Raw genomic sequence first — 23,765 nt, forward strand, 5'->3', positions numbered from 1 at the left:
TCTGGAATCAGGTTAAAGCAGGTTTTCTTTTTTTGTCATTAGGCAAAAAAAGACAGAAAAGAAATGCACAGTAACTCTCTTATATTAAAATCGCCTAATGGGTGGGCGGACAGCAGCCCTTGTCTTGCCAGACAGCATCAGCACTGATGTTGGACACAACATAAGCCGTCACTGCTGCCCATGGGGGGCCAGGGCCCATGGGGTCAAATGCACAGAAATGGAGATCAACACATGCACTGTCAGTGCTCATAGATGTGTGTGACACCCCTACAGTATGTATAGCCCTAGGGTACGTGATACAGTAAAACAGTATCTCCTCCTGAGGCCCTGCTGCACCATTAAAGGAGTTTGAAAATGAAAGTGTCAAAATGAAACTGCACTGACTGGAAATGTTTATGAATATTATGAACTGATCCATTCCCACAAGGCCTTTTTATTATATCAAAACAAAACTAGACTGAACTTCCCTAAAACACAGATAGGCTACTATGTTACAATAGGGATGGGACAATAAGAAAATTACACATCACGATTATTGTGGCAAAAAGAATTGCGATTAACAATATTATCGCGATAGGTTGAACCCTCAGCATCCCTACTCTTTACAGGTCAGTTTTGATCAAGTATAGAGAAATTCAGTGGTACTGAATATACAGCTCAACAAAAGCTAATTCACTAGTATGTGACAGAGGGCAATTTCAAATCTTTGCGATACGATTATTGTGAGAGTTTTTTATCATGACAAACGATAATAACGATTATCGTCCCATCCCTAACAAAATCCATAGTAAACAAACCATATATAATATATATATAATATATAACAACCACATATCAAACCCAATGAGCATCAATCCACTGTCAAAATAAGAGGGCCAATAAAAGGGTGCAAAACGCCCCATATAGCCTAACCATAACATAGTGGGTTTCTCATGCGGATGTCTCAAGGAAATGTAGTCGGGTAAAGGGGGGCCATGTGTTCAGAAATCAGCAAAGGAGGTATACTGTACATGAAGAAGTTAGAACCACTCCAATGCCACTCATTCACTAACTCATAGAACCACATTGGAAAGTGTTCATGAGTTTATCCTGGGTTTAAGCTTGTGGTTACTTGTAACTTGTAGGCCTTAATGGCTTTTGCCAGTAGGCTTACTGACACTGACAAGTGAGTTATTTTGTCCCTTTCATCCTGGTATGCCACTGCATGGGACAGATCATTATACACACTCGAAAACTCTCAAAAGAGATTTACTTTTCGAAAGTAGACCAACCTGTCCTGGCTTTAGTGATAAAGTGATAATAACGTTTATCTTTGCAATCGGATAACAAGGTGCACTTGAAGTTGCTGGGCAGCAATCAATGATAAATATGCATGCCATTGCTTACTACGTCTGCAGTAGTAAGCATATGCATGTGTGGGCAGTGCACTGTGTACCAATACACGTTAGGTACCAGTAGTACCACATGCTGTGTTGCAAGTTGCAACCATATAATAGGCGACGTGACCATGTCCATGTGCACTACCGCATGTGCAGCATCATTCATCCCCCTCCCCCTTTGTGCTCGCATCACCGCTACCAGTGTAACGTAGGCTAATGTACAGCCTGTACTAGTAAACCACAACGTTACTACGCGTTAGCCTTGCATTCTATCTGCTGTGTTGTACAGACCGAGACCGACGAGGAGGAGGTGGGACTGGACTGGTGGTCGTAGTGAGCTGCTCAGCTGCGTATTCGAACCACTCAGAAAAAATACAACGAACGAACGGACAGTTCCAGACTTGAAAATCCACGCCAAGTAGTTGTAAAGGGAGGATTCCTCTCGTAGGAACGGCGTCATTTGCTTTGTTTTGTCCGCTTCGTGAGAGACGGGGCGCGGCGTGCTCCTCCGACCCACCGACCCCCCGTACGACTCAGTCCGAGATCCCTCCCTGCTGCTCCATCTAAACACCCCATGCCGAGGCTGATATGAAGTCGCGCTGCAGGGGTTGTTTTTCCTTGAGATAATAAGGACAGTTGGGTTGGTTCGTATCACTTTGTTTCTCAGCGCGCCTTGTCGTTGTAGCGCATTTAACGCACTTCCATAGAAGCAGCAGAGAAGAGAAGACTATACATTGCCAGTGCCACTGAGGGTTGGTAAGTGTTGGTTCGCCCTCTTTTCTGTTTTTACTCACATTAACGTTCATATGTAGCCACGTACACTCTGATGAGTTGGCCAGATGCTCTGCTGGCTGATGCTCGCATTAACCGTTAACGACACAATTAATACATTTACGTGATTGCGACCAACTTGCGCAATGGAACGTATGCGAGTGTTTTCTCTTGAAGCCAAGTCGTATTTGGCTAAATCATGATCACGATGTGAGTCAATTTCTGCTAGCTGGGTAACAAGCAACTGCTAGCGAGCTAGCCTACGCCCCGACCTGTATCTGACGTCCATAGAGGAGGCAACCACCCTGTGACTGCGATGACTGATACTGATTGACCATTTGTGCGTTATACCTGATGATGACGATAGTTCTAACTTCCACACACACACACACACACACACACACACACACACACACACACACACACACACACACACACACACACACACACACACACACACGCACGCACACAAAAGCAGGAACAACGTATGGTTGGTTTGGGAGGCTAAATACACAGCATCCTCTTGCTCTTGCAACAATGTTTCCATCAGTCATGTAAAGTTGTAAACATTGCATGCAGCAATGCTAGCGGTCAGCTCTCCAGGTGTATGTGTGAGAGAGAATACTTGTGGTGGACACAGAGAAAATAATTCTCCTGTGGATAGTAAAATAGTTTTTTTATCTAATTGAACTGTTCAGCACTGTCTCATTGCCCTGAATGTGAGGTCTTTGTGTGTCAGCATGTTCGTGTGCATGCCAAGGTCACCATTACATCATTACATCGTGAATAAAGTGATCTTGGTGAGTTTTGATAGAAGTGAGTCATGCAGTTCATATCTTATTACAAATGAAGTGCCAGTTAACTGTAAATGCTGCATGTACGGTATAGTCCCTTTATCCAAAGGGCCTTCCAATTGCATTACATACACACGACACAACACACACACAGTTGGAATACCTGCTCATCTGGAGAAGTTAAGAGGCCCACAGGCAGGAGCCTATCTCCTGTTTCTGTAGCGTGAGGCAGCTTGATGTACAAGTACACCCCCTGGACATGACGCTAGTATGTCGCAGGGACTTACCCCCAATCCAACCCTTGATGCTGAGTGTCAAGCAGGGAGGCATTGGGTCCCATTTTTAGAGTCTTTGGTATGACCCGGCCGGGGATCGAACCCCAACCTCCCAGTCTCAGGGCGGACACTCTAACCACAAGGCCACTGAGCTGGTGTATCTGGAGCAGTTAGAGGTCAATTATTGTCATGCTCACGGACACTTCAACTCTAACCCAGGGGGTGCGCTTGAACCGGGAACCGATTCCCAAGTGGCCGTTCTACCACCTGAGCACTGTCACCTACTTGAACTCTGTATGTTTCCCCCAATGGGGAAACGCTATTAAGAAGTACAGTCGTCAGGGCGGGGGCAGCTATTCTGTGCAATGTACAAAGATGTCAGTTATCTATGCTGTAAGGAGAACTAAGAAGTGAAGAGGTTGACAGTACTTCTTAAGAACCAGTGTCAGTGAGTATAGTAACACCATGCTCTGATGAAAGGGGTTTCTCTATAGGATGATGACCTGAAACCTGAAAACCCTGAAACGGTGCTCTTTGCCAAACGTTAAAGTTCAGCGAGTTCCATGACATTAATTCCCATTATGTAATGTTAAGAAGAAAATTAAAAGGTTGACATTTGAATTTTGGTGAATGTTACATGATCACAGACACAGTGAGGGCAGGGGTTAAATAGTCAAATTGAAGATTGTGTGATATGATTATAACATTGTTGATGTGTGTATTATCTGACAACTAAATACATCTAAAGCTAGTATAACTATATAGCTCAGCCTCATATAGGTTTTATTTTTTTAAACATATAGGTTTTCTTTTTCTTTTTTTCTTTATTTAGTTGTAAACCCTTAATAAACCAATAATTGAAATTTGAAATTCAAAATGGCCAAAGCCAAGGCTAATAGTGATGGGGCTTATGTATAACATCAGAGCATACCTATTTACACGCACCTCAACAGTGGGTGCAAGGCTATAAGGCATATATGTCAAACTCAAGGCCCGGGGGCCAAATCAGGCCCGTGAGTGAATTATCTTTGGCCCGCGAAATGATTAGTATTAGAACTGGCCCTCTGGTATACTGCACGGACCAACATAATACTACAAGTCCGACAATGGCACATATCACATACTATGAAAGCAGTGCTTGGTGAGGATCATAGAACATGAAACTGAGCTTAATAATAATGCATTTTCAGTTTAAAATGCATTTACTTTTTTGCTGTTTGCCTGGGACGTCCTCATGACCGCGGTGAACAGCTAAACTGTTCTTTAATTTTGTAGGGCAGTTCAACTATAGTAAAGCCGTATTGCTCAAGGCTTTTGTATATGTCTTTTAGGCCATTGACAAACTCTTATATACTCACTTCCTTTGAGTAATTGAAAATGCCCCCAAGAAAAGAGTGGCTTCAGTTAAAATACATTAAAGAAATCAACCATAGCCTTGAGCGGAGGTCATACAACACCAGCAAAATGTTGTAAGACGTAGGCTACAGGTCACAATAGTGACAAAAAGTATGCCAAGTTGCCAACAGTGTTATGTAATTATGAAGTGCATGTGTGAGGATAACAGTGAAGTGAAGCTATTTACAGTACACAGCCAAGACAATCAAGACAGACAGAGCAAGGAATGGTGGAATGGGGAGAGAGAAAGGACCACAAGTGATGGTAAAGGAAATAATCTGTAAAAAAAATAAAAATGTATGACAACAAAAATCCTGATTAAACTACCTCAAACAGAAGGACAGTGTGTGGCCTCCTGGCACCTTTAACCATGAGTCTGTACTGTAGCACAAACCGTTATTATGTGTTGTACAACATTTACATAACTAACTGTTGTAGTGATTTTGCACTACAACAAGGCTAGTATGCGTTAGTAATATATGCCAGTATGCCAGGAACTAGGATTTTAGGAGACTGATTGAGTTGTGGATGTGCAGATGACAACAATGAGATAGCTGATAGTGGGAGAAATCAAACTAGTACAACACACAACACCAATAATATCAATAGAAGTCTTGATACTTTTAATTTATTCTCTCCACAATTCCAAGAACAGAAAATATGCCCCCCCCCCGCAAATAATAATATTACCCTGGGCCACATTTCATGCACTTGAACCTATTCAGTTCATGACACGTATTCTTCAAGTTAGACTAGTCATTGATCCCAATATGTCAGTGCTTGATAACCCCAGGCACTGATATGAGTTGTGTGTGAGCTGGAGCCATGTGCCTTAACTGAGAAATGCCTAGTTGTTTTCATGCTGTGACTAGCTCACTCTCACATGACATGGGGATTTATTTAGCTGCAGTGCCCCTGTTCTTTACAGGCCATGGGTCCTGTTTCTCAGCCCAAAAGTGGGAAGTAATGCTCAGGCAGTTCTCAGGTCTCATACTCCAACATAGTTTATCACTTGAAGTACTATGCCATATTCTACTGTAGCCCGAATTACCATCTCTGTGACAAGCATAATTAACCTTTTATTTAGCCTTCTTAAATTATCTTATGTTATCTACTGCTGTCTTGTGTGAACATGCATGTTGGTGGAAAAAAGACCAATAACAAGAAGGTTTGTGTCAGACAGTCACAGTTGTTTATGAAGTGACGGGGCAGGGAGGAGTTAAGGCAGAAAGAGGCCTGAATAAAAGTATAGCACAGGGCAGGATGAAGACAAGAGAGAAATATGAGAGACAGCTGCACATGTCATTCTGTCTTGTTTGTACCAGCTTGTGTTACTGTCCGACTTCCCTGAAGAATGAGGGAATCGAGCAGGAGGAGGAGGGACGAGGAATTGATTTCGGGATTTCTTGACTCATGGCCAGATTGTGTGTGGGTGGTGATGTGAAGGATCAAGGTAAAAATTACAAAAACATTTCTTTTCATTGTATGAACTTGAATTTGGCCAATTTTTTTACTTGTCTTAAAGGAGCATTCAGTGATTTGGGTGATTTGAAAAAAAAAACCCGGTCCGCCCCGGTAACAAGATGTGCACATGCACGCACTACAGTGGGGGTACACGCGACATGCCAACAGCACACACACCAAGGCCCACCCCCGCTCGATCATGATTGGCGGAAGGCCCCTCTCTATCCTGATTGGATGAAGGCTGGGCCACCTAGCCAAAAACGAAACCTAAGGTCTTTTGACCCCAGGAGTTAAAGGGTAAGACCACTTTGAGACGTTTGGGTTGTTTTCTTACCTTATTATGGGCAAACTAGTCCATTCCATGAGTTATTTCGCTCCGTTGTTTATTGTTGTTTATTAGCAATTTAAGAAATAAAAAAGAAATAAAAAAGTCGCTCATTGACTTCCATTGTAACAGGGAAACAGCTATCAACGTCACTCTTAGCACACAAACCAACGCAACAAAAGATGATTCTGACAGGTTATGACATCAGGAAAACTCATGTGTTTTTTTTTTTAATAAAAAATGTCAATTTTGTCTTGTTTTGACTAATTTGTGTAGAAAGAAGATCCGGTAGGTATGCCTACGCCGACCGAATCACTGCTGTTCGCGTTGAGTAAAAAACTATCTTATTGGACCAAAACTGTACACCCACTCCTGAAGCGTATTATTGGAATGCTGTTGAGCCACGACAGGGACGTAAACAAATGGATTTGATCTCGTCCGCTTGTCACTAAAAACATACACAATGGACGTGTTTGAGGGAGACACTTTAGAAGACACTTAGAAGAAGTGTCTGTGTGTGGGAGGTGTGAGGTGCATCTCAAACAGTGTGGAGACTTGTTTACAAACGAAACCTCGCAAGATGTCACCGCGAGATTTGGGGACACCGCTTCAGTATATCTCCGACTAAAATAGTAACTTTATAAATCTATCTTAAAAGACGAAAATAAAACCGCATGAGTTTTCCTGATGTGATAACCTGTCAGAATCAGCTTTTGTTGCGTTGGTTTATGTGCTAAAAGAGTGACTTTGAGAGCTGTTTCCCCGTTACAATGGAAGTCAATGGGCGTATTTACTATTTGTATTTATTAAATTGCTAATAAACAACACAACAGAGCGAAATAACTCATGAAATGGACTAGTTTGCCCATAATAAGGTAAGAAAACAACCCACACCTCTAAAAAAGTGGTCTTACCCTTTAACTGGGGACAGGGAGGAACTCCTTATATGGTCACATTGGTCAGCACACTCTACAGTAGGGAGGATTATCACAACAAAACAAAAATAAGTGATATTTAAATTAAGTGAAATCACTGAATATACCTTTAAACCATAAATATCTGTTTTCTTTGTTTGTTTTTTTATGTGGAGAATATCCACGCCACCTCCTCCAGTGGGTATCTTCCCCTGGAGGAAAATGTTGTGTGTAATTAACATCATGGTCATACTTTACTTTATGCCTGATTTATACTTAGTTACGCACCAGAGTCTCACACAGAACATTTTTGTACAAGCTCACAACACACTGCGAAACAAGCAGAGTGATGTAGTAAGCTTTATTTCGGTCCATTTAAAAGAAAACATATAGGCTACATACACACATACACATGTAGGTCCACTAACTTAGTGGCACCGAAAAGGTTCCATAGGTTAACTCTCTTTACCGATATGCACCCCCCTAAGCCTAAGTGGATACTGGGACTCCCTGGTTTCGAACAGCTGTGTGCTTTATACATGATCATGGCAGTGTTCAGGTGACTAGATCAGGGGTTCCCAACCTTTCTATTACCACGGACCGGCTAACAGTTCAAAAAATGTTCGCAGACCAGCATGGCTGGGGGGTGGGGGGGCGCAGTCACGCATCATCGTACCAAAACACGGAAGACAGTTGACTGGCCTAAAGTAGCCTACCCGATGCTATATTATTATATCACAACATAATGTTATATCATTACCATTGACCATGTCATTGATCCTGGTGACGCACGGTTATAGATTCACGTTCGGGAAAACTTAGGACTCCCTTCTCGCGTACCAGTGGGACATGTCCGTGTACCAGCACAGGTACACATACCAGTGGTTGGGAACCTCTGCACTAGATCATCTAGTTTAAGAGTTTTTGTATTCATGAGTTGGTTGGTGCAAGATAATCACTTTGGCTTTTTTGTAGCATGTAAATTGGTTTGATGATTGTTTCCCCCATATTTCCACACAGTAGGTTAAGTATGAGGGAGCAGTACAGTATGTAAAGAGAGTTATATTTTTGTTTTAGTGTTATGTATATGTGGTTTCCTATTACAACTCCAAGAATTTCTGTTCATATACTTGTTCAATTTCAACCTTATTGATTGTTAGTCTTCTTATGAATCTCACTAACCACAGATGGGTGATGGAAATTGTGTCCTAGAGATTTTCTTTTCTCTCTAAGATATCGTATTGTGGAGTTGTTATTGTGATATGATCCTATCATGAGTTTTTGGTATTGTTACATACCTAGTCTGAGATGAGTTTTCAGACTGCAGTGGGAAATGAAGAGTGACTATGCCATTCTGACTGCAAGGGGACATGCAGAAACAAATCACACCCGTGTGAACTGAGTGGTGCAACCCTCCCTCTCTCTCTCTCTCATTGGCAGGCAACAGTGCAACACTACTATCTCTCTCTCTGTTTCTGGCACAACAGCGCCACTTTTGTCCCTACTGGTACTCTAAACATAGTCACATAGTCACATGGTCACATAGGTTGGGACATAGGGACATTGCTGTTCCTTGGAGTGGTTGCACCACTCAAAAAAGAAAAAAAGATAATAATAGTTACAGTGGCATGTGAACATTGTGAAGCTAATACCAGCGAGCTCATACACCAATTTGAGTTATATTATGAGCAATTCATGTCATAAGATTGACCCTGCAAGCTTTACTGTAGTACCGCATTCCTTATACACATCTCCCTCCATAATTACAGTTATAGTTCCACTGACCTACTTATTCTAGAACTTGGCAGAACTCTGGAAAAACAAGACTTTTTTCTATATAATTATTTTCTTCAAAACATTGCAGGGCCCAGGAGGGTGTTGGGCGCCTGCTGTTGTTTTCCTCGAAACTGATGGGATGCCTATTTAACACTATCAACCTCCCTACATCTCCTTTTCAAAATCTCAGCTGTAGGTCAGGCTTATGCTTTACGACTCTGACTGGCTAATCCCTCCCGTGAGTCCCGTCTGTTATGAAAACACAGTTTAGCTCAGCCAAAAATCATAGACTTGGATGTTGGAACGGTTTGCAAATTAAAGTAATTGCATCACTCACCTTCCAACCAAACGTAGATTATTTTGGTAGAAGAAATTTGTAGGTTTGGTAAACATGCATAATATCCAGGGATGACCATTACAGTCATATGTAAACTTGTAATGTTATTTAAATCTATACCAGACAAGGTCAATAAAAACCATCATCAGATGAATGTGGGCGGTGGTGCCCTTTCCACTTTCAGACAACACATTTTGAAGAATCCTTGTGCTCTGCTCCCTGCCTCTGAGTGGAGGCCCAGGGGTTTGTTTTTGCCCTTTGGCATATTAAGTTTCAGATGTGCAAATCTCCCGGCCGGCCACAGCTGCCAGTGGAAATTTCCATTTCAGATTCAGATGGTTGCCTTTGTTTCATGAGTGGTGGGATTTCCACAAGTAAGCTGAATTTAACACGGCTAATTAGTTATTGTGAAAGACAATCATCTATTTCACCAGGGTGTGTGTGTGTGTGTGTGTGTGTGTGTGTGTGTGTGTGTGTGTGTGTGTGTGTGTGTGTGTGTGTGTGTGTGTGTGTGTGTGTTATGGCTTTCACGACTAGTGATTTTTAGTAGTCGACTAATTTGACCCATTGGTAGTCGACTAGTTGTTTACCTACCTATTATGTAATAAAGACGCAGAGAGGAGTTCTTTAGGTAACAATGAAAATAGTTTTTTAAAACACACACAAGTTCAAGCGTTCTACAGCATCCCACACAATGTAGTGCTACATCAGTTTCTGAACATCAGACGAAAATAAATAGTAACTAGAAATGCACTCTCACTCTCCAACTTGCGCCTTGCACACAAGTTGGCCATGTATGGCCTACTATAGAGCTCTCTGTCTGGGTACGACTGCTGCTCTGAGTCCTAGAGCTATCTGCTGTCTGTCTGAGTACGACTGCTGCTCTGAGTCCTAGAGCTCTCTACTGTCTGTCTGAGTATGACTGCTGCTCTGAGTCCTAGAGCTCTCTGCTGTCGGGTGACTGTATCCTGCCAGGGAAAAGACACGTTCGCTTGGAGTCCTGGTGGCTGGAATAGCCATTAGCCAGGTAGCTTGGCTACCTGGCAGAGAGCTTGTCGAGACCGGGGCCCGGGGAAACGTTTCGTTATGTGCCCACCACGCCAGTGGTTTTCCACTGCACTGTTTTTTTTATCCGCATCTTCTGTGACATACTGCCATACAATTGAACGACGAGCCCGTTTAGCCGCCACTTCACTTTCTGCTGTATTGTCGCTGCCATGTTTGTTTACATACTAACAGATTTTGGGGGTCACACACTGCTGCTGCTTCCGGCCCGGTCCGGTCCGAATCTAGCTGCGATTGGTATATTGTGTAGGCCTACAAAAATAATAAGCTACAAAATAAATATTCAACTAGTACCAACGAGGTCAACTAGTGGTTCTACTAGTCGACTAGTTGGTGAAAGCCCTAGTGTGTGTGTGTGTGTGTGTGTGTGTGTGTGTGTGTGTGTGTGTGTGTGTGTGTGTGTGTGTGTGTGTGTGTGTGTGTGTGTGTGTGTGTGTGTGTGTGTGTGTGTGTGTGTGTGTGTGTGTGTGCGAGTGTGCGAGTGTGTGAGTCTGACACAGGGGAGGGGGTTAAAAAATAAAACCACTTGCGTCAAGGCAAGGCACCTCATGGGTTTAGTTTGGGGTAGTGGTATTTGGTGACATAGGGCTAGTAGCTAGACCTAGGAGCTAGTTCATAGTAATTTACAGTTTCTACTGAAAGAGTGATGTGTGCAATTCACTCTAAGTTATTGTCACAATCAGATATAGTGTACGTAAAGGTTAAAAGAGATAGTGTTGGAGAGGCACAGGAGGTATGCGCTGGTGGAAATTGGTCCAAGGTCAGCCAAAGACTCCAGAGGTGGTGTCTTCAACATTTGACCATGGACGGACACAGCTGTTTGTCTCTTTTATTGATAGCCTATCAGCATTTTGTCTTATCTCTCATCTTTGCAGGTTAAATGTTCTGAAGGAATTTCTATTCCTTGCACCACTGCCAAGGCTGTTTGTGTCCATAGAAAGGAACCTAATGACTCATTACCCTTTGGCTGTCTCCTTTGACTGATGGAGCAATTTGTGAATGACCTGTATGAAATGTAACCTCCGGTTCATAGGTCACCATGCTTCCACGTGAGTTATTGATTGCTGGCTGGCGTAGTCGGTATTGATTAACAGTGAGGCCTAGAGGTCCCTGCAGGGCTGCGGTGGGCAGATGACAACAGTTCAATATGTTTTGTTTGGGATGTGTCATGACTCATGGTCACAGGTTATCTGGCTTGAGAAAAATGTAAACAGACAGCATGCTGCATAGCTCTACTGGTATCACTGAGATATAGGGCATGCTCAAAGTCGCAGAAACACCACTGTGAAAGGACGATGTCACGGCACGGCATGCAGACAATACAGTATACCTGTGATCTTGGAGTGAACTAATTCAGTAATGTACAAACATTGATGTAATTCGTAATTGAAGCCATTTCTCCATGTATCTGTAAAAACACTTAAAACAGTGGTCACTATTCAATTTTGAAAAAGAGGAAAATAGTGTTGCATTGTAATATAAAACAAATAAATACACAGCCAACAAATAATATACTACCTTTGAAAGATTTATGCTGCAACTCTATCTGCAACTGGGATACAGCCTGTCCTCTATGCATGTATCTCCATTTTGAATGACATTTGTCTTTAGGAGAAGATGCTTTTTTCTTTCCCATTTTGTCTTTGCCTAGCAGTAATAATCCTCGTTGAATTGGTCACTAGTACCGGCGCAGACCATATGGTTTGGATTCAGCATTGTTGCCATATCGTTAAAATGTAATAATGAAAAATTGTTGGCACAAGCAGACCAGCCGTCTCCCCTCTCTGCTTGTTGCGTCTACTAAATAGGGACAGCGACAGCCATTGTATTCCAATGCTAATTCCGCATATACAGTATATGCTCAAACAGATGAAAATTATAATGTGAGTCTGGAAATAGTGCTACACAACAAAATCCTCTGCCCAGAACTTAGAAGAACCCCCGCCCCTTCCAACAAAACAATTCAACTCCCATGGGACATCATAGCAATAGATATCCCCACATTATAACTGGAATAATGCATGAAAGACAAATTAAAGAATATATTTGTTAAAAAACAAATACAAGCATAAAGTTTGAATTACCGGCTTGTCCCTCTGAAACCACTGGGAGCGGATGGCCAAATCGACAAATTACAATAATTTTCACACCCACCACCCTTCTTCATATGTGGTCCAATTGATTCAAAAATAGGGCCTATGTTAAAAAGAATATCACACCCATGTGAACTAAGCGGTGCAGGCTGCTCAACAACACAGTTATAGTTATAGTGCTCAGTGTGAATGGCCCTTTAAGCTGCTCAACAGTGACACTTGAAGGCTGCTCAACAGTGCCACTTGAAGGTAGGTCACCCAGCGGTATTGCAGCTGTTGAGGCCGTACTACAAATATACAGACACTCGAATGGAAGATTACTGGAATGATTCAGAGAGGGCTGATCTTTCTAAAGCCCTAACCACACCAAAGGGTCACCATGCAACTCCTTGGGTCCAAACGGTTGCAAGGAGTTAACGCTAAAACTGTCTCTTGACCCTTTGGTGTGTTTTGGGCCATTGAATTACATGCGTTGAATCACTAGGGTCAACGTGGGTCAACGTGCAACAAGACATATCACTCCGCAGGGACAACGCTAAAACCGTCTTCAGTCTTGACCCTTTGGTGTGGTTAGGGCTTAAGGGTTCACTTGGCTCTATTGTGCATTGGGCTGGGCTTGTACTGTAGGTTTGGAGGAGAGTTCAGTTTCAGGCCCTATGTCAATACCAAGGCCATGTGCTACTGGGTTACTCTGTCAGATGTCAGAGAAAAGCACTAAGCAGCATCCATCCATAGAGCTGAAGTTTGTGCCTTATATTATGTCTGTACTCTTGGTTTTAAAGGTGTGCTTAGTGAGTCCATGTGAATGCCAATCTGGTTGCTCCACGAGAAAAGGAGGCAGACTCATTGAGGTTTTAATGGGAGACATATATGTTGCATGTGTGATCTAATGACAAGTCTGCTGTTTGGTAAGCATAGGATGGATTTTATTTAAAGGTTACAAATTTAAATAGATGTATTAAGTAATAATACAAATTCCATCCAGCCAGCTATCATAGTCTGTTTAATCAGAGTCAGGGAGCAGAGATAGCAGTTTCAGCAGAGAATCTGAGACTTACTTTTCCCTGACCACATTAGCCAGCTCTAACTGGGGGATGCCAAGGTATTCCCAGGCCAGCATGCATGCTGGCCTGGGAATACCTTGGCATCCCCCAGTTGAGCATGAAGATGCATGGTTCCTGAGTAGACCGGTGCCCACCAGTCTAGTAGCCATAAATGGCACTTGCCTTTGTAGGGCAGTACAAGTATGTCAAATGTATTAGTGTGCTAGACATTCTAGAAGCAAATAGGCCTACCTCTATACATTTGACTATGTGTTGACTCATACTATAAAGAACATTGAGCCTTTGCCTCATTTGCACAGTGAGAACTAGAAATGCACTCTGTTGAGATGCCTTACTTGTGTGCCTTGCACACAAGTAGGCTATGTATGGCCTGGCCTACTTGTGCGTGAATGGAACTTCACAACTTGTTGCGAATGGAATCGCTCACAGTCCACAGAAGAAATAGATGCAGAGGACTGCAGTGCAGACTATAAAAGTGTGCCCAGGGAGAACCAATTAATGACAATTAAGGCTAGCATGAAGTACTTACCCTGGGCCTACCCCCTTAGATAGCACTTTTTAGACTTAGATAGCATTTGAAACAGACTTATAGCATGTCATGTAGACAGCACAATAATTGCATTGTATATAGTCATAGCACTTCATAGTACATATGTATAGCATAGTATAGTATATATGTATAGTTTATATGTTTAGTGTCATTATTGTCTCCACCAGGCCGAAGGCATGGGGAGAGAGTATGTTTTGCACTCCGTCCGTGTGTGTGTGTGTGCGTCCGTCCGTCCTTCCGTCCGTCCTTCCTTCCTTCCTTCCGTCCGTCTGTTACCAGCTAATCTCCGGCACCGTTGGTCCGATCCATGCCAAACTTTGCACACACACTCTCTGGATGCCAACGACGAACCTCTGCCCCAAATATTCCTCAACGGCCTGTTATAGCGCCACCATGAGGCCGATTTAGGCAAAACACATTTCTGTAGATTACTCGTACACATTTCATCCATACATCACACAATTCGGTATACACTATCTCCATAGTCATGTGATCAACACGGATCTGCACCATTTCCCATTTTCCTTCCTGATTGGCTAACATTCGCTTCCAAAGCTCACATGATTGGTCCGTTTCGAACAAAATGCCACAAATCACAAACACAGTGTGCAATTTCCGTGAAATTATACACGCACATTACCACTAGGCTGAGGACGACATGACACAATTTATTTTCCAAACCAGCCTCATGGTGGCGCTATAACAGGGCAATTCCTGTTTTTACCCATAACTGCATCGATCTGTGTACAACTTTGTATGCGCACTCCCTAGAGGCCATGGAAAAACATTTTCCCTGCATCCCTCCACATCTGCCGGTTATAGCGCCACCATGAGGCCGATTTCTGCAAAACACATTGTTTATATTAGTCGCACAGATTTCATCCAAATCTCATGCAAATCGGTATACATGATCTCTGTAGTCATGTGATCAAGACGAGTCTGTTTGATTTCTCAGATTCTACACTGATTGGCTACGATTGCCTTCCAAAGTCTTCAGGAGTGGCCCGTTTTGTACAAAATGCTGCACATGTCCTGCTCATCCAGAATTCTATCCTCAGAGATACTATGAGTGATCTGGCTCTGCATTTCCTCAACAAAATGAAGAAAATTGTTGCAAAAAACAAACAAACATGTTTATATCACTCCTAAACATTTTGCCAAACATCACACACACTCCTATCCTCCTGGTGGAGACCTGTGCCCAGAAGGGCACTTTTTCTAGTATAGATATGTTCTAGTTACGTTCTTAGCTTACGCATGTTTCATGATAAATGCATTTTATATATGTGACGTATCCCCATGCTTTTTTGTTCTTACCTAATGTAAATCGCTCTGGATTAAGAGCAGCGACGACGACTACGTGGGGGCTGCGGGGCGTGCGCCCCCTTGATGATTTTAGGGGATTTCTAGTTTTTCTACATTCCTTTTTCTACATTCCTAACACCTCGGCCAGTCTGGGGGCGGGGGCGGGGCGGGGGGTTGCCGGTCCTCCCTCAAGCATTCAAATGCTACTAGCCAGGGTGGCGTTTGTTTAGGCATTTAGCAGACGCTCTTAATTTAAGAGCGTCTGCTAAATGCCTAAATTGTAAATTGTAATACACTGTAACATATTAAACTTTCATCTGTAAAAATGCTATAACCAGTAATTATTTGGGACCGTTTTTTCTGAGTTGAATTACAACTAATGATTGTACTGTGTAATTAAGCTGGTGGAACATTTTACAGCTGGCCTGTTCATCTCTCACACAGGACATGAAAACAGTTAGATTTTTTTGTGTCTTTTGTTTACATTTACAAAGAGGAAATAGTTGTAATGTTGACCATGTGAGAAGAGCAATTTCCTCACTGGTTGTGTCATTTCTGAGGAATGCAGCATTGCACTCGCTGCACTCAGCCTCACTGGTTGATTATGTAATAGGGTGTGAACATCAGAAAATTGAGAGAGAGAGAGAGAGAGAGAGAGATTGAAGAAGTTGTGGGACGAGGAGCAGGGGATGAAATAATGCTCCATCAGTTTAGTGCACAAATATTGTTCATTCTGTTCATTCAGTGTACATGTAGTTTAACCAAGCTTACCGTATGCATACAGTATCTGTTCCTCCAGTATTATGTAATCAAAGGTTATGACGTCCCATTTAGCTTTGTTTAGGTTTCTTCGCTGTACATTACATTTTTATCCCCTAAAGTCTTATTTGTAAACCATGCTGTTCTGTTGTGCTGCGCATGCTGAGTGGGCTTTTGAGTTTCAAACTGGGACAGACGCGCAGATAGTACATGCTCTCTACTAGGCCATGGCTATTGATTAGGCTGATTCTTGGACTTTCCTTGGGTGCTCTCCTGCTTTTTACACTACACATTATGGTGCTCTCCTAACATGACAATGATGGAGTTGTGTTCTGCTTTTCCTCAGTTTGATCGATAGTGTATTTAGTTGGCCTATTTCACCGTGATCCTAATGGTGAGTTCGCTCTGCGGGCAAAAAATACATCACCAAGGCTCATTATTTTGGCTCAATGAGTAGAGCACTTCCATAATGGCCTTTACAGACCAAGCTGTATTGTCCTGACCACGTCAGCAGATATCAGATGATGTCAGGTAACGTCTCATGTTTAAAAGTCCCTCACAGACTACAGCGGACAATCGGCTGATTGCATTGTTCTGCGCATGCATGAGCATAAATTAATCTCTTACTATATGGGCAAATACATAAATGAATAACATTATACCCCTCACAAAAAGGTGACTCTGTAATGAATGTAGCTCTGGGTTTTACAAGTGAGTTCTGTTCCTGTAACATTGACACTGAGTTTGACATTAAATTGTGGAAGCAAAGCCTTAACATGGTGGTCCGCTGTGAGCTTTCATGACAGACTCCTGTCTAACTGCCAGTAGACGGTATACCTTTCTGTTTGTGTTTCTAGGGTGTCGCGTTTGACCCAGATCATATTGGCACAAAATGCAGCTCTCTGCCCACATCCATCCATGTGTAATAAACATTTATTGGCCTTCACACAGTTGAACTTCATCATCAGAACATTTTGCGACCCATTTGAATGCCCTCAACCTTGCTTGATTTTTTTTAGAATGGGATTGAACATTTTGAAGGGCACAGTCGGACTCAGCAATGATCATTGATCCCTTCAGCTATTATAAATTCCTTTTTTGTCTCTGTGAATGACCTTCCCCACCAAGTAATCAGTCCCACAACCTATCTCTCTACATCCTGGGCCTCCTGTAGAGATGACTGTTGATTGTGACACATCCTGCTGGGCAGCCTTTGAATAGTAACCAGGGAGGTGAAATAAAGGCATTTGGAAGTCATTAGAGGCAATGCCTAAAAGCCCTGATTAAGGTAATTCTTTCCTCCATTAAAATAAATAAAATAATAATAATCAATTATTCATTCAGGTGGAATTCCATGTGGTACCTGGGTAACATCACATATATACATGTTGGACTAGGTGAGTTGGGTCATAGTTCCAGTTGAAGGCTGTTTCGGGTGTCTGAGAGAAAGCTTGGATGTATTTTCTGTGCCAGTTGGGTTGTTTACTGCAAGCAAAGGGCTATGGTTTCTAGATGTCTGCAGGGTGTAGTGTAACAAGTCCATCTAGCTCAGCAAATCTTGATACTCATGCAGAGGGTTGGACAAATACAGGGAGAGGAGGGGGCTGAGATGTCTTTAAATGCATGGGCATGAAGGGGCTCACTAAGGTGACCCAAGTCTTCTTCAACACCATTCCCAAGAGAAACATAAGTCCTCTGGTATTCACTTTAGCAGGAATGTATTCATTCTGGCTGAAATGTAAATACAATTGAATTGTTGTTGTGACTGATCATTAATCATTGTTAGTAGTTACTTTGATTTAGGGAGCAAATCGAAGGGTTGTCAAGGTTGGCACAATCATTATTCTTGATGATTTGGGAAGCATAATGATTTTCTTTCATCCTAATGTCATTTTGAATATTAGCTTTGAATGAAAATGTTGTAGTTGCTTTTATTAACGGTTGAATCTAAAATTGTGAATATGGATTATACACAAAGTTCTGCTGTACTGCACTCGACTCTATATTCAACTGGTTTCTTGTTAAATCTTGTACACTTTGGGTGGGAGGGTTCTACTTGTGAACTAAACAAAAATAAAGGTCTTACAGTATCCATCTCAGATTACATTATATTATTATAATCAAGTAAATTATGTACAATTCCTACAATCTTTTTTTTTGGGCCACTGTATATTTGCACATACGTGACATTTATCACCTGCACATCCTATAACTACTAGAAGAGTCTTGCTCAGGGACACACATCAGCACATTTCTGGCCAGGCCTGGAATCCAACCTGGGACAACCAGGGGCTCTGGCTTCCCAGGCAGGCCACCCCCAAAGTAGAACAACACCAGCATGAACTAGTTATAACAAACTGAGAATCACCCTGCTGTAAAAGCTTTGTCATCCATGGACATAAACGTGGACCAAAATAGCGTTACAACCACAAATCACTGTTATTATCAGTGATATCAAGGTAAAATAATCACAGTATACACACATTACCTTGGCCATAATAACACCTGAGCAATAATGAGACACCTCATCCTGGTCATAAACCCAGACCACTTCCCGTGCTCCTGATTACTATAACCCTGGCAGCCCTCCCACTATGATAAAGTCATAATAGAGCCTTTATAGAGAGAATGATCGTATCTGAGTAATGCCTCCCTTTTTATTTGGAGCTCATCCAGCAGTCGTTTATGTCCACCAGATGATGTAACATAACATGGCACTGCCAGCTCCTTGTTCAACAAGAATATCTGTCTCTGGCTGGGTGAAGAAGACAGAGCCAGAACAGAGAACGTAAGCATGTCTAGTTCATAGAGGTACTATGCACAGTAATGCATGAAACTGTAGAGCTTCAGTAAGCGCAAAGCTAAGCCTTGGTCAAAGCAGAACGGTAATGTAGAGTGTTGGCTGCTGCTGAAGGCCTGTTTTAAAATACAGGTAAAATGCTTAGAGCTGCCTTGATGTAGCCTGGCTAATAAGCCAGACCGAATCAGCCGTTGGCACAAAAAAGAATTGTCTGCCGGCGGATTGCGGTCTGGAGAGGCTCAATTGTACGCCCATTTCCTACACCAAAGAACTGGTGTGGCCAATCGGGACACGGTATGCAATATGGGCGGGCTTTGGTACAGTGACGTTCAATGCTTGAGACCTTTGACTGACAGTAGCTCTGACCAATTGCGTCAAAGAGAAAATGTTTGAACCCGCCCCCCGGGAAACAAGATCCATACACAGTATCTCCAGACTCAAATACCACACGACAGTGTGATTTGAGTCTGGCTTATTAGCCAGGCTAGCCTTGATGGCCTAGTAGTGATTAGAGAGAGTGCTGTTACAGGGATGAGATCTGTAACCATGTGATTGCAAGACAATCAAGGTGTTCATCCATATGTGCTGTCCGAAGTGTACCTGCTCAGTAAGTCACTGTGGATAAGAGTTCCAGCTATATGATTAAACATGCAAAGAGTGGAATCAAACTCAAAGATTTAAAATGTAGGCAAGTAGCAGATACTTTTATCAAGAGCGATAGAGTACAAAGAAAACAATGAAGTGCCACAAAGTAACTAGGATACGAGGTTGGGGTGACCACTGACCAGATGTCCAAGTTTGGCTGGGATTCTCCTGATTTCAAGCTGCGTGTCCCGAGTCCCAACAAATCTTCTAAAACATTAATATAACATTCTCCACAACATTGTCCTGATTTTCGCCAGTATTCAAATAATAATAGTTGTTTGTCTGTCAGTGGTTGCATGCAATGCCTATGGCGTGTATACATGTGCACATGCATGAATGGGTGAGCGCATGCACGACAAACGTGCGCATTGATTTAAGGATCCTGGTTTGAGAGGCTGAATATGGTCACCCTATACCAGGTAAACGATAAACATCACACCTAGCATCTGTCTAAACAACATGTTATCTGAATAACAACAATTTGTAAGCTAACAGTGTACTGTATGTCTGTGTGAACAAGTAACCAACACCTGCTGCACCGTAATTACCATCTATAAGAAGGCAACAAGAATATTGATGCAAGGAAAGGAGATAGGGGGTGAGGTAGAGTGAGAATCTGAATAATTATGTGAGTTGTTCTGATACTGATACCAGCATCAGAAATGCCTCAGATACAGCTTAAATGCTTAAATGCTAGATCAGGTGTCGGCGACACACAAGCCTATATACTATACCGATATCAGAATATCATGGAATTCATGATGATCATTTACACTTCAGGCACAAACAACACGTGCTAGCAGAGAGTGTAACATTAGTCAGAGCTAGCAAAATGTGTTGTCAAAATGGCATTCATTCTCTTTATGTATTGTGTTCATGTTTTACAAAGGGTTTAACCTGAGCCAGGCCATATGGAGACTAGGGACGTTCACGGTTAACCGTTTAACTGGGAACAGTTAGGATATGTTTAACCGGTTGATATTAATGGTTAACGGTTAATTTATTTAGATTTTTGATTTATTAATTCATGTTTTGGTGCAACGGTAGTTGCCTGGAGGCATCTACCACATTCCAAAAATACTGTATAACAATGATAGCAATTATATAACATCCATACAAGGGTTAGTAGAATACAGCTGTTGAAATATGTACGTACACGTACACGTGCACAGTCACACACGCACACACACACACACACACACACACACACACACACACACACACACACTTATTTTTAAACTCGGCTATCAGAGTTCATGGACTGCAGTGGATAGGGGGAGTGAGTCATAGGGGGACACAACTTGTGAGCCAGGAGGAAGATAACAGTACGTTTTAACAGCGGGCGACAGCCAGACACATTTTCCGGAAGTGCATTATTTGTCTATGGGACCCGGCGGCTACCGGCGATAGCAGGCGAACAGGCGATGGTCGAAAAGTGGGCGGAGCAACGTCGCTCGAAAAGATACAAATAATTCATATTTTCGGGCGATTGGGCGATGTGTCGGCCGATGCTCGCCCGCTGTTAAAACGTACTGTGAGAGTCATGGGGCGGCTGTAGCTTAGTGGGTAAAGGGGAGATGGTCACAGGTTGGCCTCCCGGCCCCAGTCCATGTGTTGAAGTTGAACTGTCCCTGATGCATTGCCCTTGATTACGTTGTACTGTAGGTCATCACCAGTGTTTTGAATTGGATGTGGGTAGCAGTAGTGTAGAAGGAGCGAGACAGTAGCTGTGATGTCTAATATTTATATATTGTTACTGTAGACGAGGCGCTGGCCTGCACACAAACACAAGCAGTGGTTTCACCTGGTCTTTATTTGCAATAATATTCCTGTGATCCTTCGTAATTGGATATAATGGCAGTATCAGAATAGGGATAGATTAATAGAAACTGCAACTATGCTAATCAATGGAGGCAGGCTGAGATTTGAGTTTTATTTAGTGAAAAGTGTATATGGGTATTATTATTATTATTATTATTATTATAAATCACAATACATTTTGAATGTTTTGGTTTAAAAGAATGTGACCACTGACAACTTATTGACACTGCTTAGTGATGTAGCCTGATCTGAGTTGTATTGCAACACAAAAAAGCACAAAGTGCTTTTTTCTTTATTTATTTTATTTTTTACTTACTCTAGGTCAGGGACGTGCAGGGAGTGTTAGTTGAACAAAAATAGTGAAAATAGCAGATCTACAAGCTCACAACTCGTTGTGCTGCGACACGTTGAGAGCTTGTAGATCAGCTATTTTCGGGGCGCAACCCAGCACTCTGTATCTACTGGAGATGAGGTGTAACGACATGGATTTCGAAACAAATTTGTTCAACGCAAAATGGTGTGTTTAAGTTCAGGAGACTTCGGAAAAAAGCTATTTTCCTGAATAATACCTTCCTGCGTGGCATGGAAAGGAGTGGCATTTGCATTTCTTCCACCATAGTAAATGCTGGATTCGTGGTCTGGAGAGGGCAGTTGTTTTACAGATGGATACAAGGGCAGGGGCTGAAGCCCCCTTTCATGTCTATCTGTACATTAGAATTTACAGAACAGAATGTCAGTACATAGGCTTCAGGTTTCTTGGCGGAGGAGACGGGTAGTGTGTGTGAGCGTGTGTGCACAATTGCACATGCATGCATGCGCATGTGTGTGTGTGTGTGTGTGTGTGCGTGTGTGCGTGCGTGCGTGCGTGCGTGCGGCTTGTAGGTGTCATAGAACCATTTAGCACCCGCTCAGAAGAGGGGGAAGCAAAGGTTGCCGTTGTAATGGAGAAAGTGACCGCCAGAGTGAGAGAGAGAGTGTGAGAGAGACAGAGAGGGAAGAGAGAGGGAGGGAGAGAGAAACGCAGACAGACGGAAGGAAGGAGAGAGTGTGAGACAGTCAACGAGGCTTGTTGTGACTGACTGTGCTATAATAGTCACAGCGAGAGAATATTTTTAAATTTCAGAACATAGACGAGAAATAGAGCAAACTCGAAAAAGAAAGAGCGTCAAAGAGAGCTGAGAGAGGGAGAGGGAGAGAGAGGCAGTGTGTGACCTCGGTACAAAGCTTTTGTGAGCGGTCAGAGCAGGGTAGCTTCTAGAGCAGTCAACAACAGCTCAGCGGACTGACACAGCACCTGTAGACTGTGGCTCTGGAGGATCAACCATGCTGTTATTGACATTGAGGCCTGTATTAGACCGTGGCTTCTGTACAGCATGAAGGCACCACTAGGGTAAGTGGGGTGTGCAGTGCACTGGTGTAGTAGTGCATGTGCTGTGAGTAGTGCATGTGCTAACGGTTATTATGTTTTTGCACATACAGTGGCATAAGTGTGTGTGTGTGTGTGTGTGTGTGTGTGTGTGTGTGTGTGTGTGTGTGTGTGTGTGTGTGTGTGTGTGTGTGTGTGTGTGTGTGTGTGTGTGTGTGTGTGTGTGTGTGTGTGTGTGTGTGTGTGTGTGTGTGTGTGTGTGTGTGTGTGTGTGCGTGCGCATGCGTGCGTGCACCCATGTGCTTTCATTATATGTGTTGAGGTAGTGACAGTCCTACTATTGAGTTTTGCTGTAACCAGGTCCAGAAGGCAGAGGGCTTTGCGTTGTTGTGCCCAATGGCCTGGTTGAAAAGAGGGGGTGTGACACGCTTGGCACTAGGTATGAATGAGTGGGCTTGTATTAAGGGGGGGGGGGGGGGGGGGGGGGCTCCAGGCTCCAGCCAGCCTCCCAAACAACAGCACACTAGTCATTCTTGTCCCCTCCTCCTTTTCTGGAGAGACCCAGGCATGTCTAGTCATGTCCTTCTATCTAGTCTATGGAGAGGGAAAACTTGACCAAGACATCCCAGTGCACAGGAGTTCATAAAAGGACTATTGGAAATCACTAGTCAGAGACAGTAGAGAGTTGTGAGCTGGATCTATAAACCTTTGATGCTGCCAAGTGATGCCTTTGTGATTGCTGTGCTAACTGTCCGAGACGTCTCAGGAGGTCTTGCATTTTTGTGAACATATCTCTCGCAGGACTATTCTGTTCTATTGTGGTGCTTTGCTTGCAGGATTTTTCCCTGTAGGAAGTTCCTCTAGAAG

The 23,765-nt window shown here is 42.9% G+C and overlaps 1 protein-coding gene across 3 annotated transcripts in view; it reads left to right on the forward strand.

Annotated features, from left to right (window-relative positions):
• Window positions 1-1,675: 1,675 nt before the first annotated feature.
• Window positions 1,676-23,765, forward strand: part of rnf24 (ring finger protein 24) — a 46,527-nt gene continuing 24,437 nt past the window's right edge. For 2 of the 3 annotated variants that reach the window (XM_079499029.1, XM_079499028.1), the window contains exon 1: window positions 1,676-2,135. Coding sequence is in view for 1 of the 3 variants with exons in the window: in XM_079499027.1 (XP_079355153.1) it covers window positions 22,906-22,922 (17 nt within the window). In the remaining 2 variants the exon portion in view is untranslated. Of the gene's footprint in view, window positions 2,136-22,531; window positions 22,923-23,765 lie in introns of those variants that run through there. The other variant, XM_079499027.1, reaches the window with a different exon arrangement.

The sequence above is a fragment of the Electrona antarctica genome, assembly GCF_951216825.1.
Source record: "Electrona antarctica genome assembly, chromosome: 4".
In the NCBI taxonomy this organism is placed as follows: domain Eukaryota; kingdom Metazoa; phylum Chordata; class Actinopteri; order Myctophiformes; family Myctophidae; genus Electrona; species Electrona antarctica.